Here is a 14,017-nt window from a genome sequence, read left to right on the forward strand (position 1 = left end):
CAGCTAACCCTGCGCCCGCTGCACAGGGACCCTCCCACACCGCACCTTCAAATGGCAGATTCTGTCACCAGCCTTACCCGCAGGTCCAGACGTTCCAGCACATGCAAGCTTTGCCTTTTGAGCCCTTGTCATTATCTTTGAATTCCTGGTTGAGTCGTCTTCCTTTTGAGTCGCCTGATCCACCACTTGAAGCTTCTCTTGAATTCTGTGCCCAGGTGAGGCGGTTCCTAAGCCAAACGGTGACTTGTGAGTAGTGTTCATTAGGGTCCCCACTAAAGCCCTTTCTTCCTGTTAGTGACTCCCCTTCACATGCTCCCTGTCTTCACACTGTCAAGAAATCCGGTATCCCTGTACCTCACTATTTTTTTTTAAATTTTTTTTTTGTATTTTTCTAAAGTGAGAAATGGAGAGGCAGAGAGACAGACTCTTACATGCAGCCAACGGGGATCCGCCCGGCATGCTCACCAGGGGGCGGTGTTCTGCCCATCTGGGGCGTTGTTCCATTGTAACTGGAGCCATTCTAGCGCCTGAGGCAGAGGCCATGGAGCCATCCTCAGTACCAGGGCCAACTTTGCTCCAGTGGAGCCTTGGATGCAGGAGGGGAAGAGAGACAGAAAGAAAGGCGAGGGGGAAGGGTGGAGAAGCAGATGGGCCCTTCTCCTGTGTGCCCTGACCAGGAATCAAACCCAGGACTTCCACACGCTGGGCCAATGCTCTACTGCTTATACCTCACTTTTATCTTCCTGTTTCTCTACAGATATTCCTCTCCTTTCTCACAATACACCTTCCTGTTTTCTGTTCCCCTTAGGCTCCTCTTTTTGTCTACTGATTACATGTGTATCAGTAAGAATGTAGGCTCTACATCTGTCCTGCTCCCTGCTGAGTTCCCCGGATCTAGGATCATGTGCCTAGTACCCACCTCAACTAAATTCATCTTTGTTGAATGAATATACAAAGGTAGTATATTTTGAAAATATTAGAATCATGTATTTTTCACCCTTATAAATTGCGCAGGGGCCATACTAATCTTCTCTGTATCGTTCCAATTTTAGTATATGTGCTGCCGAAGCGAGCACATAAATTGCAATGTCCCAAGGTTCCCTAATCATTAAATCAATAAGTCTCAGGGGGAGGGTAGAAGCTGGCTAGAACTGAGATGTCACTGCTCAGTGAAGACTGTTTTGGAGACATTACAACACCCTGAGACACAGAATTTGTTGAAAGCAAAGGGGATTGCCAAGTTCCAGAAAGGATCTTCATGCACCAGGGAGAAAAGTTGGGAGGTCTGAATGTGAAGTTTTCCTAGAAGTCACTGAAATAACAGAAACCTCAGCATTTGACAAAGAGTAAGCTCCCTCCAGTCTAGGGAGGTGCTGGGTTGGGAATCTGAAGAGACAAGGGTCAAAGAAGGGCAGATAAGGATGTCTGAGTCCCCTCCCTCCCCAAGACTGAGGGGTGTTGAAAATAAGCAGAAAAATGGGGGTATGCCCAAGGCAGTGAAACTCATGAGATCTGCATGTTTGGAGCTAAGATGAGATCCTGTCACAGGGCGCTTTAGGCCCCCGTAAAAGCAGGGAATCCAAGAAACTCCTCACCCACTAGCACACTTGGAGCCACAGAGAAAGGAAAGGAGAAAGAAGAGGGGAGAGGGGAGAGAGAGGGGAAGCTCAGGGGAGGAGGAGAACAGGGTGAGGAAGACCACAGATAGAGCAGAGGAGCCAGAAGAATGCAGTTTCATGAATTTTTATTTCCTATACGAAAACAACACAAGTTTTGTGGTAGATGCATGATAAGCAGGTATGAATCGTTTTGGGTGGCATGGGGCACTCAGTAATTACAAATCTCTAACTGCAGCTAGACAGATGTCAGGAGTCCGAATCCTGCCTAGACATTCGGCCGGGCTTTATCTAGTCTTCCTGGTTCTGAACTTGCACTAGACACAAGGCTAATCTCAAAACCGTCCGATATCCCTTGTATACCTCTACCCCATTCCTTCATAACAGTAAGAAAGGAAGCTTTTGGAAACAATGGGTGTCTGGGGCCTAGGGGACAGGGATGGGGCTGGCCCTGTCCCAGTGACACCCAGGTGCCCATGTGGCTGGAGAAGAGGCCATGAGTGTCATCCAAGCGAGGACCCTGATGAACAGTGGGGGAGTGAGGATTTCCCTCTTCCTGCTTACCTTCCAGGAGCCTTTTTTCCTGTCTTGGTTTTGACCTTGACCGGCTACATATTTTTCTTTTTTCTGAAACAGAAAAAAAAAAAGCGCCTCTTATGGCTATAAATATTGATCTATAAGCTTGAGATGTCACTACATCATGAATCAATTTATTTCTGTCTTCCCATCACTTCTGGGAAGCAGAAAACCATGAGGTCTATGTGAAAAAAAGCACTCCATTTTACTTGGAAATGAAAAAGGTTGAATGAAAAAAAGTAACAAAGATACACTAAAATATTAATATTTAAATTAGACTTTTTTTTTTTCAAATTCATAACCCGGATTTTCAAGACTTGAAGAAAATATATAAATTATTGTAAGCTATCAATATAAAAAAAACTTCTTAGCCAAAACTCAAGGCTAGATGTCATAAAAGTAAAAGATAATTTAAAAAAATTTAAAAATGCCTATGCTTCAAAAACATCCCCACAATATTAAAACAAAAAATAGAAAAAAAAATGCAATATATATAATAAAACATAGAAGGTTAACATCCTTAATAAATAACACACAATATGAATAGCACACAAGAAAAATGGGCCAAGGACATATATTAAAAATTCCTAAAGTGAAAATACAAATAATAAATTTACTATAAAATCATCTTTAGATTATAAAATAATAAAAAATGCATATGATAATAAAAAATGCATTGCTTGGTTTAAAAACTTTTCTCCCATCTCGGTTGATGAGGAAATAGCTAATGAGCACTCCTGTATTGCTCAAGAGAATGTAAGCAATTATATTTTCTGCAGAACAATTTGGTGACATGTATGAAATTTAAAATATGAACATGTAGACCAAGTATTCTCACATTTAGAAATTAATTCCAAGGAGATCATTAGACAAGTGTGTGATGATAAAAACACACGTGAACACGATTTCTATTTTCATATAAAAATTGGAAATAGCTTAACTGTCCATCAACAAGGTGATTGCTTCAATTATTGCACGTGCAATCATGTGCTATGCAGCTAACAGAAAGGAAATAGGTGGCATCGACATGGCAATACGTGTATTAAAACCACAATGAAAAGACGTGTTTGTAGAAGAGACTGTATAGTGTGAGTTTATATACGATATGACAAGAGTATGCTCATTTGTAAGGTGCATAAATAAGGAAGGTGAGCAGAGTAAATCGACTTAACTTCCTGAGCAATCAATTTCTGTACTGTTTGCAAAACTTGTCAGAAATATTTGGCAGACAGGACAGGATAGAGACTGTGTTGCAGTACAAACAAACGAAGTTTTCGTGGCTTCACGGAACAGTGTGTTTCTTGGTCACCTGGAGTCCTCTGCAGGACCCGGACTCTCCAGAGCAGCTGTCCCCAGTGCGGTGGTGTCGAGGCCCATGCTGCCCGGCCTTTGGCACCGCCCCTTCTCCCCTTCCCGCCGTCAGGGACAGCATTCCCAGAGCACAGTGGATCTTCTATGTTTTGATTCAGGAGTGAAACCCACCCCTGACCTCATTGGCCAGAGCCAGTATCATGGCCTTGTCCTCTGCAGGGGGCTGGGGAATGCAGCTTTCTGGGCCAGGGAAGAGAACCAGCACGAGTGAAGGGCACGAGTAATGCCCACCACACAGTGGGCAGGCCGGGCACTGACAGCTGTTCCTCTTCCTCTTGTCTCCCTTTTTCCCTTAGTAGTCAAGTCCCCGATGTTGTTGTTGATCTGGACACTTGTCCTTCTAGAGTAAAACGACATCTCCCAGCCTTTTTGGCAGCCACGTACCTAGTCCTGGCCATGAACCGGTAGCAGAATGACTCACGGCAAACTGCAGAGAGAGTCCTTCAGCGGAGGTGGTGTGCCTGTCCTTGACCTCGCCTCTGCCACTTTGGCTGGAATGCAGACATACTGGCTGGACCCCCATGAAGGGGATGGCTAGGCTGATGATGGTGACGCAACGGGCATGTGTGGGTGTTGGGAACCGAAAAATCAACCCTAAAATCAATCAACTTTCTAATATAAATATAATTGTACTCTGAAATCCCAGGTTTCTCTCTAATTTGTCTACTTTGTCTGATTCTTGTTTGTGTCTAGTCTTTGTTTAATGTTGTCTAAATGCGATTTTTTTAAGGCCTGACTTAAGTTCTTGTATGCAAAAATTGGAAATGCAGGCTCTAATATTGAAAAAATAAAATGGTTTTATCCCTAAAATTTTTTTTTTCATTTGGAACTTGTACAGAGTGCTCATTTAAATTTAAATAGAATGAAATGTGGATCCTAAAGACTTGCTAATTTGGCCAGGCTGCTCCAAGCTGCAAGCTAAGAAGCTTGGAGCAGGGTAGATTTGTCTAACAAAAGTGTAAATATTTTTACTATAGGAAGATAACGAAAGTCATACTAGATTTCTCCAGCCTTGATGTACTCTTTAAATTGCCTGTTAATTAATAGGATAAAATGTTTTGGTAAGTATGGGAATGTCACTTCAAAAAGTATTTACTATATTTTGTTAGACTTTTAAAAATAACATATAGACAGGTATTTCTTACAATCCTCAGGGTCAAGGTATTATAAAGTGTGCCCAACAAATGCTTAAAGGTCAATTATAAATAATAAAAAAAAGGGGGGGGGGAGTCATATCCTGGAACTCCTGCAAATCTTCTTTACTATGCTTTTTACTTTAAAAAATTTCTTTCGAATGCTGATGTACAGGGTCATACAGGAGCTGAGAGACTCTGGAATCCTACAAGAGAAGCCAAACCTCTTTCTCCTGCAAACTTCTACCCTCCTTCATTTGATCCAGCTAATAACGCTGTTCTGTTTTTTTTCCAATCAGCTCCAGATAGATGGAAAAAGTTTATATAGGTGGAGAAGAACACTCAAACCCCTCAGCGAGATCTTCTGAGCATGGCTTTTAAGGTCTATAATGACCGAGAGAAAACAGGAAAAAGCAGACAAAGCCCAAAGAGAGATCAGGCAAAATACCAGCTCTTGGCAGACACCCTTAAAGGCTCCAACACCCCGAAGGGGCCTCATAAGCCTCCACCAGGGCCCTGCTTCAAGAGTGGAAAGAAAAGTCATTTGGGATAAAGCCTGCCTGGCTTCTCAGCCCCCACCAGGGCCATACCTTTGCTGTGGGAAAAAGGGACACTGCCCCCTCGCTCCTCCAAGGGAGGGTTTAGTCTCTTCCAGCCCTGTTCCAGCCACCTGTGACCTGACCTTGCTCAGGCTGCTGGGACTTGCCGCTGAAGGCTAAAGGTGCCCGGGGCCATTGGCCCCATCTCACATCACTGTGGACAAGCCTAGGGTATTCTTCCACGTAGCAGGTAAACTGATCTCATTTCTTAGAGATACGAATGCCACTTACTATACCTTGCCTGAATATTCGGGTTCTACTCATCCCTCGAAAATCTCTGTTGTGAGTGCTGATGGTCTTATTTTAACATAGTGTCTCCTTTATTTCTCTTGCCTCAAAGCCCCATGCCTATTTTAGGCTGGGACCTACTTCTAATTTAGAGCCTCTCTCTCTCTCTCTCTCTCTCTCTCTCTCTCCTTTTTGCCCACTTCTGTTACAAATTTACCTATGCCACACAGCACAGTGTATCCCAAGGTTCTCCTCACCACCCCACGGCTGCAAAGCTCCAGGGAAAGGCTCCCTGGGTTAATCTCTTCAGGTTAAAAGACAACAGAAGCTCCGTCTCCATACACGCTGCAGATGGCTCTTCCAGTCTACCTAAATCATTGCCAGCAGAAGCAGTGGTCACTGGGACTTGGACTCTAGCTGCAAAGTGTGGAAATGTAACAACAACTCCAGTGCCTTGCAGACTTTTCCTGAATGTGTGTGACTCCTGCTCCAGGGGCAGTTTTCAGACTGAAGTGGGGTTGGATTGAAGGACATTCAAAACTGCAAAGATTTTATTTTAGATCCCGCTGTATTAGTTAAGACTTTGCTTGTTTAATCTAAAAGGTTTTATCACTTCATTGTATTAAGACACTTGTTTTGGTGTTTGTTAGGATTGGCTATTTTAATTTTGTTGTTTATTTTATATTTTCCCAGTCTGCCTCTAAATTGGAACATGGGAAATCAGATGAGTATAAATCACAGAACAAGAATCGAAGTTTAAAAAATATAAAAGGGGGATCTGTTGGGGACCGAAAAATCAACAGGATTCCTAGAGTTTGGATATCTGGGGAACAGAGGTGCTGGGAGCTGACTGTAAGCTGGCAGTCTGCCCAACCCCCCACCTCACCTACCTGATTAATTTGCAAAAGGCTGTGATGCTCATCCTGCCTCCCATGTCCCCCCCGAACAACTGGAAGGAAGTTACTTCTTTGTGTGAGGTTGTGTATGTTAAGTATTGGTGGGGGGGTTTTCTGCACCTGGTGGAGTTCTTGGGTTGCCTTGGAAACATAATTGATTTGCTAATTTCCACCTTGCCCAGAATAATAAAGAAGGCTGCAGCTAGGGCAGCGGCCATGTTTTCTGCGGCTCTGCTAGGGCGGTAATTTTACTGTTAGCAGGAGCTGGGGCTTCCTCCCCAAACCCATCTTTTCTATGCCTTTAGTTCTTTGTCTATATTCATTCATTTCATACCGTTCCCGCTCAACACCCTGGAATATATTTATACTTGTCGCGGGGGTCACGACATGTGAGCCTGGGACTTGATGGTGTATGAAACCAGCCCCTGAGCACCGACCTCCACCCAGAAGAAAGTAATAAGTTCGTATTTTAACACTATTTTTTGTGGGGAGGGGCTGAAGGAGGGTCTGTTGTCCCACATAGCAAGCAAATCCTATTGGCTGCTGCAAAGTATTGCAGATTTTTTTTTTTTTTTTTTTTTTTTACAGAGACAGAGAGAGAGTCAGAGAGAGGGATAGATAGGGACAGACAGACAGGAATGGAGAGAGATGAGAAGCATCAGTCATCAGTTTTTCATTGTGACACCTTAGTTGTTCATTGATTGCTTTCTCATATGTGCCTTGACCGTGGGGCTACAGCAGACTGAGTAACCCCTTGCTCAAGCCAGCGACCTTGGGTCCAAGCTGGTGAGCTTTTGCTCAAACCAGATGAGCCTGCACTCAAGCTGGCGACTTCAGGGTCTTGAACCTGGGTCCTTCCGCATTCCAGTCCGACACTCTATCCACTGCGCCACTGCCTGGTCAGGCGAAGATTTTTTTTATGTTAAAAAAATAAATCACCATTTAAAAAAAAGTGCATGTCTTTCTGGCTTGGATGTCTCTGCAGCCTGAGGCTACCCTGGCCACCAGGAGTAACATCGGGTCCCCTTAGCGGAGAACACACAGGCTGTTTCCACTTACGCTTTTCTCCAGGAGACATCCGCGAAGACAGCTTGCTTCTGTTATCCTGGGGATCTAGGAAGTATGACAACATCATTTTTAAATAAGCCATAATAAATTTATATTTATCGACCACACTCATTTCAGACAATCTTGAGGTGACTAAGCTTCTGTCCCTTCCTCTGTGATGGAGAACCATGGCTCCAAGATGCGCCAGCCCACCTTTACCCACAGACTCTCCTAACACCCGTGTATCTCTGACACGGATCCGCATTCTCCTCTGCAAAACTGAACGGATTTCTCGGACCTCCCCAAGCGTGTTTCTGAAACCACGAGCACGTCTGAAATGTTACCACAGAAGTCAGTGCAACGGAGGAGAAACTCTTACAATAAAATTTACTTGAAAGGTGGTGAAATTTGACATATTCTTTCTGAGATATTTGTTGTTGGAGAGTCATTGTGGGGGTTCTGTAAATTTGCGACATAATGACCCCATCACCAACAAACAGAAGAATGTTCAGTGCTTTTCCCCTTCAGGGACAATGGTAACAATGACTACGTGTGAACTCACACGCACCCTTTCGTCAGCACAAGTCAACAACATCAGTTGCTCATGCCCAGTTATACTATTATATTTGACTTTATAACAAAATGCGTTTCACTCCAATTTTCCCAGAAAAGGCATGTAAGAAACATGGAGATTGGGGCCCTAGGAAAAAACTTGATCCATGGCTTGGGTACTTCCAATAAAGTACCAAGAACCGAATTTCCCCGTGTATAAGACACACATTAATTTGGGGGCCTAAAATTTCAAAAAAAAAAATGTGTTACATAAAGTTATTGAACTCAAGTTTTATTCATCTACAAAAATGAGTACAAAAACAAGCGCAAAAAAGCAGGAAATGCAAGTAAAAAATCTACAACCACTGTATAAGATGCAACCAGTAGTATAGGCCCCACATTTTTTTTTTTTTTTGTATTTTTCTGAAGCTGGAAACGGGGAGAAACAGTCAGACAGACTCCCGCATGCGCCCGACCGGGATCCACCCGGCACGCCCACCAGGGGGCGACGCTCTGCCCACCAGGGGGCGATGCTCTGCCCCTCCAGGGCGTCGCTCTGCCGCGACCAGAGCCACTCTAGCGCCTGGGGCAGAGGCCAAGGAGCCATCCCCAGTGCCCGGGCCATCTTTGCTCCAATGGAGCCTTGGCTGCGGGAGGGGAAGAGAGAAACAGAGAGGAAGGAGGGGGGGGGTGGAGAAGCAAATGGGCGCTTCTCCTATGTGCCCTGGCCGGGAATCAAACCCGGGTCCCCCGCACACCAGGCTGACGCTCTACTGCTGAGCCAACCGGTCAGGGCCTAGGCCCCACATTTTTTTGAAAAAAAAAAAAAAAGTGCATCTTATACATAGGGAAATATGGTATATGTTTAGGGTGTGAATTCTCAACAGTGGTGATGTTGCTCAGAAAATTGATTCCTGGGAGTAAAATCTTACTCTTTTTTATGCATAAGGCACAAATATATACATCCCATAAATCAATATATAAATCAAGAACACAGGGGGCATTCTTGCTTAGGAAGAAAATATCGAAGTGGGCTGCCTAGGGCCAGGACAATGAAAAAAGGGTTGAGAAGCTCTGGCTTAGAGTGAACCAGTTCCGAATCTGAGCTTCTGGCAACGGCACCGAGACCCACAGTCCCTCATCCTTACCGTGCGCGATCCTTGGTGGTGTGCTAGCTGGGTCCTGGGGTCCCTCTGCTTCACTCATTTCTGAATCGTCATCACTGACCTCTGGAATAAAAAGTGACATTCTGTTCCAAGCCCAGTAAATCCACCCTAGAGAGTTTCGTGGGGCATTGCGCAGAGATTAGGGAAGGACCGTGGACATTCTGGAGCTGAAGGCTGGAGGCTGCAGGTCCTGCTAGAGCGGCGGTTCTCAACCTGTGGGTCGCGACCTCAGCGGGGTCGCGACCCACAGGTTGAGAACCACTGTGCTAGAGCCTCCATGGCGCCCTCCTGCGCGTCTACCACTGGGTCTCTCCCCCACTGGGGGTGGGGGCAGAGGGCAAGGCTGGTCGGCAGAGGCCCCTCTGCTAATAGACGTCCAGGGGGAGAGCAGTCATGTAAACCCCGGGCCGGAGGCTCAGAGTGATCTTTCAGATCTTTGAGGTCAAAACTGTTTTCATAATCCGGTATACTTTGTCTTTATTAGTAAGTAGGTCTTTTTACAGACGGAGAAGGAGCCACAGCAGGTGAAACTGCTGGTGCCTTAGTACAAATCAGTGTCCCCAAAACTTAGCAGTAGTCACTGTGTTTGTCCAACACTCACCTTAAAATAAAGGGGGAGGGGCCCTGGCCGGTAGGCTCAGTGGTAGAGTGTTGACCTGGTGTGCAGGAGTCCCGGGTTCGAGTCCCAGGTTCGATTCCCGGCCAGGGCACACAGGAGAGGCGCCCATCTGCTTCTCCACCCCTCCCACTCTCCTTCCTCTCTGTCTCTCTCTTCCCCTCCCGCAGCCAAGGCTCCACTGGAGCAAAGTTGGCCCGGGCGCTGAGGATGGCTCCATGGCCTCTGCCTCAGGTGCTAGAATGGCTCTGGTTGCAACATAGCATCGCCTCCTGGTGCACATGCCAGGTGGATCCCGGTTGGGCGCATGTGGGAGTCTGTCTGACTGCCTCCCCGTTTCCAACTTCAGAAAATACAAAAAAAAAAAAAAAAAAAAAAGCCAGTTTCATTTAAGAATGTTCTTGATGAACCAGTAAAATTAATTAATTTGGAATAGGATTAATTCCAAAGTGGCAGAGGCGAGTCAAGGACAGGCACACCTCCTCCACTGAAGGACTCTCTCTGCAGTTTGCCTGAGTCATTCTGCTACTGGTTCATTGTCAACTGTCAGGACTAGGTATGTGGCTGCAAAAATGACAACCAGGTATCCAGATCAACAGCAGGGGTTTGACTACTTAAAAAAAAAAAAGGAGACTTGCGTACACATCCTCTTAATAGTCTCTGTGGAAAACTGGAGTGCATATAAAGCCATTCACTGCACCTTGAATTGCCAAGATTGTCTCAAGAAAAAAACTTGTGTGATGGTTTGAGATGCAACTCACTGTAAAATCCAGTGATTTACATTTCTCAAATATCCATGATATTATTAATCATGCATGAAAAGATTTATTCAAAATGCAAGATAGCATTATGTATTTTATTGTAACAGACTATGAAAAGTTCATTGACATGGTTTCAGAGTCTATATTACAACTAACCTTTAAGAAATTAACTCTTGCCTGACCAGGCGGTGGCACAGTGGGTAGAGCGTCGGCCTGGGATGCAGAGTACCCAGGTTCGAAACCCTAAGGTTGCCGACTTGAGTGCGGGTCACCAACTTGAGCGCATGGTTGCAGGCTTGAGCATGGAGTCACTGGCTTGAGCCCAAAGATCGCTGGCTTGAAGTCAAGGTCATTGGCTTAAGCAAGGGGTCACTGCTCAGCTGTAGCCCCCCTGCCCCAGTCAAGGCACGTATGAGAAAGTAATCAATAAACAACTAAGGTGCCGCAACAAAGAATTGATGCTTCTCATCTCTCTCCCTCTTCCTGTCTTTCTCTCGCTAAAAAAAAAAAAAAAAGAAAGAAAAACGAGACTGTCTCTCGTTGAGTTTCGGTGTAGTGCCAAAAATGAGTATCCATAGGTATTGCCAAAGACTGTTAACTTTTAAACTACAAATCTGTGGGAGGCTGCATCTTCTTCCTACATGTCAATCAAAGCAACATGTTACAACTGACTGAACATAGAAGGCGATAAAAGAATCCAGCTGTTTTTGATTAAGCTAGACTTTAAAAAGATTTGCAGACATGTAAAATGATGCCACTGTTCACACTAATTTCACTTGGAAAATATATTTATTTTTCATAAAAATATATTATTTATGTTAACAAGTAATTAGTTTAATATTGCTACTTTAAAAAGAACTAGCATGTGTGTGTGTGTGTGTGTGTGTGTGTGTATATATATATATATAGTGAGAGAAAGAGACAGAGACAGAGAGAGGGATAGACAGACAGACAGGAAGGGAGAGAGATGAGAAGCATCAATTCTTTGTTGCGGCACCTTAGTTGTTCATTGATTGTTTTCTCATATGTGCCTTGACTGGGGGATTCCAGCCAAGCCAGTGACCTTTGGGCTCAAGCCAGCAACCACGGGGTCATATGTATGATCCCATGCTCAAGCCAGCAACCTTGGGGCTTTGAACCTGGGTCTTCAGCATCCCAGGCTGACACTCTATCCACTGTGTCACTGCCTGGTCAGGCAATATATAAATATTTTAAAACGATCAGTTTTAATTTCTGGTAAGGCATACATAGATACAAAAAAGCTCTTTGGGGAACCTCTATAATTTTTAAGAGTATAATGAAGTCTTGATACCAAAATGGCCCTGGCTGCTTGGCTCAGTGGTAGAGTGTCGGTCTGATGTGTGGATGTACCAGGTTCAATTCCCGGCCAGGGAACACAAGAGAAGTAACTATCTTCTTCTCCACCCCTCCCCCTCCCCCTCCCCCTCCCCTACCTCTTTCTCCCCTGCCCGCAGCCATGGCTCGATTGGTTCAATCACCTTGGCCCTGAGAGCTGAGGGTGGCTCTGTGAAGCCTCTGCCTCAGGTGCTAAAAATAGTTTGGTTGCGAGCATAGCCCCAATGGGCAGAGCACTGGCCCCAGATGGGGGCTGCCAGGTGGATCCTGGTCAGGGAGCATTCGGGAGTCTGTCTGTCTATCTCCCTTCCTTTCACTTGGAAAAGAAGATCCCAAAATGTTTGAGAGCTGCTGCCCTAGGTCTCAGCTGAGGTCACCTGCATCCTGTGACCACAGCCGTTTCTTTAACAGAAACTGTCAGACGTAACAGGCACTGCTTCTTCTCTGCTGCTCTTGTCACACTTCATCATCTTCCCTGCACTCCCCCTTCTCTCTGCTGTGAACTTCCCATGTGCACCTACCCCTGCGCCTGCTGCACGGGAGACCCTCCGACGCTGCGCCTTCAGACGGCAGATTGTCACCAGCCTTACCCTCAGATTCAGACGTTTGGGCACGTTCAGTCTTTTGAGCTCCTGACACCAACTCTGAGTTCCTGGTTGAGTCGTCTTCCCTTCGAGTCACCCGACCCACCTCCTGGAGCTTCTCTTGGATTCCGCGCCCAGGTGAGGTGATTCCTGGGTCAAACAGGGACTGGTGAGCGGTCCCACCAAGGTGCCCAGGGCGCCTCGTCCTCCCCCCCTCAGTGCCTGCCCTTCCTCCTCATGCTCCTGGTCTCCCAACTCTGAGACCTCTGTGCCCCTGGGCCACACTCTTCTCCTATTTCTCCGTAATTATATATTTTTTCTTGTGTTCATGTTACTCCTCCCCCCCCCCCCCTCCAAATTCACCATCTGGCCTTATTCCTTGTACAACCTTTTGAAATGAATCGGAGATATTTGTGTGTGTGTGTGGGGGGGGACCCGAGAGGGAGGGGAGCTTATTGGTTCCTGTGTCTGAGTTATACCTGCCACTAGGTGGCGCATCTGAGTAAAAATAGCCCTGGTGGCTCCTTTCAGCAGAGGAGGGGCCTTCTCAGGTTACCTCTGCAGGTTTCCCAGGGCCCGTGTGTGGTTCCGGAGAGGGAGTGCCAGGGGGGAAGGGCGTGTGTGCAGGGCGACTCTGCTTCATTGCTGAGAGATCACAACTTCCACTGGCTGTGGACTTCCGCGGCTGATCCCACACAGGATGGCCGCGGTCTGGCGGAGCAAGACCACCTCTATGGAGGCCAGGGGGACGCAGGCAAGCACAGCCACGTTCCTTCCTGACAGGTGGACACATGCTTTTTGTTTTTATAGCACCCCCATGGGGACGCAGGCAGGCACAGCCACAGTCCCTCCTGGCAGATGGACACGTGCTTTTTGTTTTTTTAGCATCCCCAGGCCGCTTAATGGAGGAAGCAGGAGAGGCTAAAAGTAGGGGGGTGGGGGGTGGGGGCTGGATGGAGAGACCCGCAGGGAGTTGAATCACGGCAGGTACTGAGCAGTTATCCGAAAGGAACAGGCAGCCTAAAGGAGCCTGAAGGGCTGCTGTTATGGGACAAGTTTCATGATTCTCCCTAGCGCAGAAGGAGCGTTTCAGAGAAAGAGAATGTTACAGAAAACAAAGACCACCACCTTCTTTTTGCACACAAGAGTGTGGTATGATGCAGAAAGTCAGTACATTTTCTGTGTTTTGGTTTTTTTTTGGTGTGTGTGACAGATACAGAGAGAGACAGAGAGAGGGACAGATAGGGACTGACAGACAGGAAGGGAGAGAGATGAGAAGCATCAGTTCTTTATTGTGGCACCTTAGTTGTTCATTGACTGCTTTCTCATATGTGCCTTGACCAGGGGAAGGGCTACAGCAGAGCGAATGACCCCTGGCTCAAGCCAGTGACCCCGAGCTCTCAAGCTAGTGAGCCCTTGCTCAAGCAGGCGACCTCGGGGTTTCAAACCTGAGTCCTCTGCGTCCCAGTCTATCCACTGTGCCACCACCTGGTCAGGCTGCGTTATTTCTCTACAG

The 14,017-nt window shown here is 46.2% G+C and overlaps 1 protein-coding gene and 1 non-coding gene across 2 annotated transcripts in view; both read right to left on the reverse strand.

Moving 5' to 3' along the window:
- Window positions 1-14,017, reverse strand: part of SP110 (SP110 nuclear body protein) — a 49,712-nt gene that overhangs the window by 17,188 nt on the left and 18,507 nt on the right. Inside the window, exons 9-13 of the mRNA XM_066345304.1 lie at window positions 12,508-12,651; window positions 9,167-9,247; window positions 7,479-7,532; window positions 2,181-2,243; window positions 78-227 (exon numbers count right to left, since the gene is read on the reverse strand). Of these exons, the coding sequence (XP_066201401.1) occupies window positions 78-227; window positions 2,181-2,243; window positions 7,479-7,532; window positions 9,167-9,247; window positions 12,508-12,651 (492 nt within the window). The remainder of the gene's footprint in view (window positions 1-77; window positions 228-2,180; window positions 2,244-7,478; window positions 7,533-9,166; window positions 9,248-12,507; window positions 12,652-14,017) is intronic.
- LOC136379216 (U6 spliceosomal RNA) lies at window positions 972-1,076 on the reverse strand. The gene has a single exon (XR_010746710.1). It is a non-coding gene; the product is annotated as a U6 spliceosomal RNA (small nuclear RNA).

This window comes from Saccopteryx leptura, chromosome 7, assembly GCF_036850995.1.
Source record: "Saccopteryx leptura isolate mSacLep1 chromosome 7, mSacLep1_pri_phased_curated, whole genome shotgun sequence".
NCBI classification, from domain to species: Eukaryota; Metazoa; Chordata; class Mammalia; order Chiroptera; family Emballonuridae; genus Saccopteryx; species Saccopteryx leptura.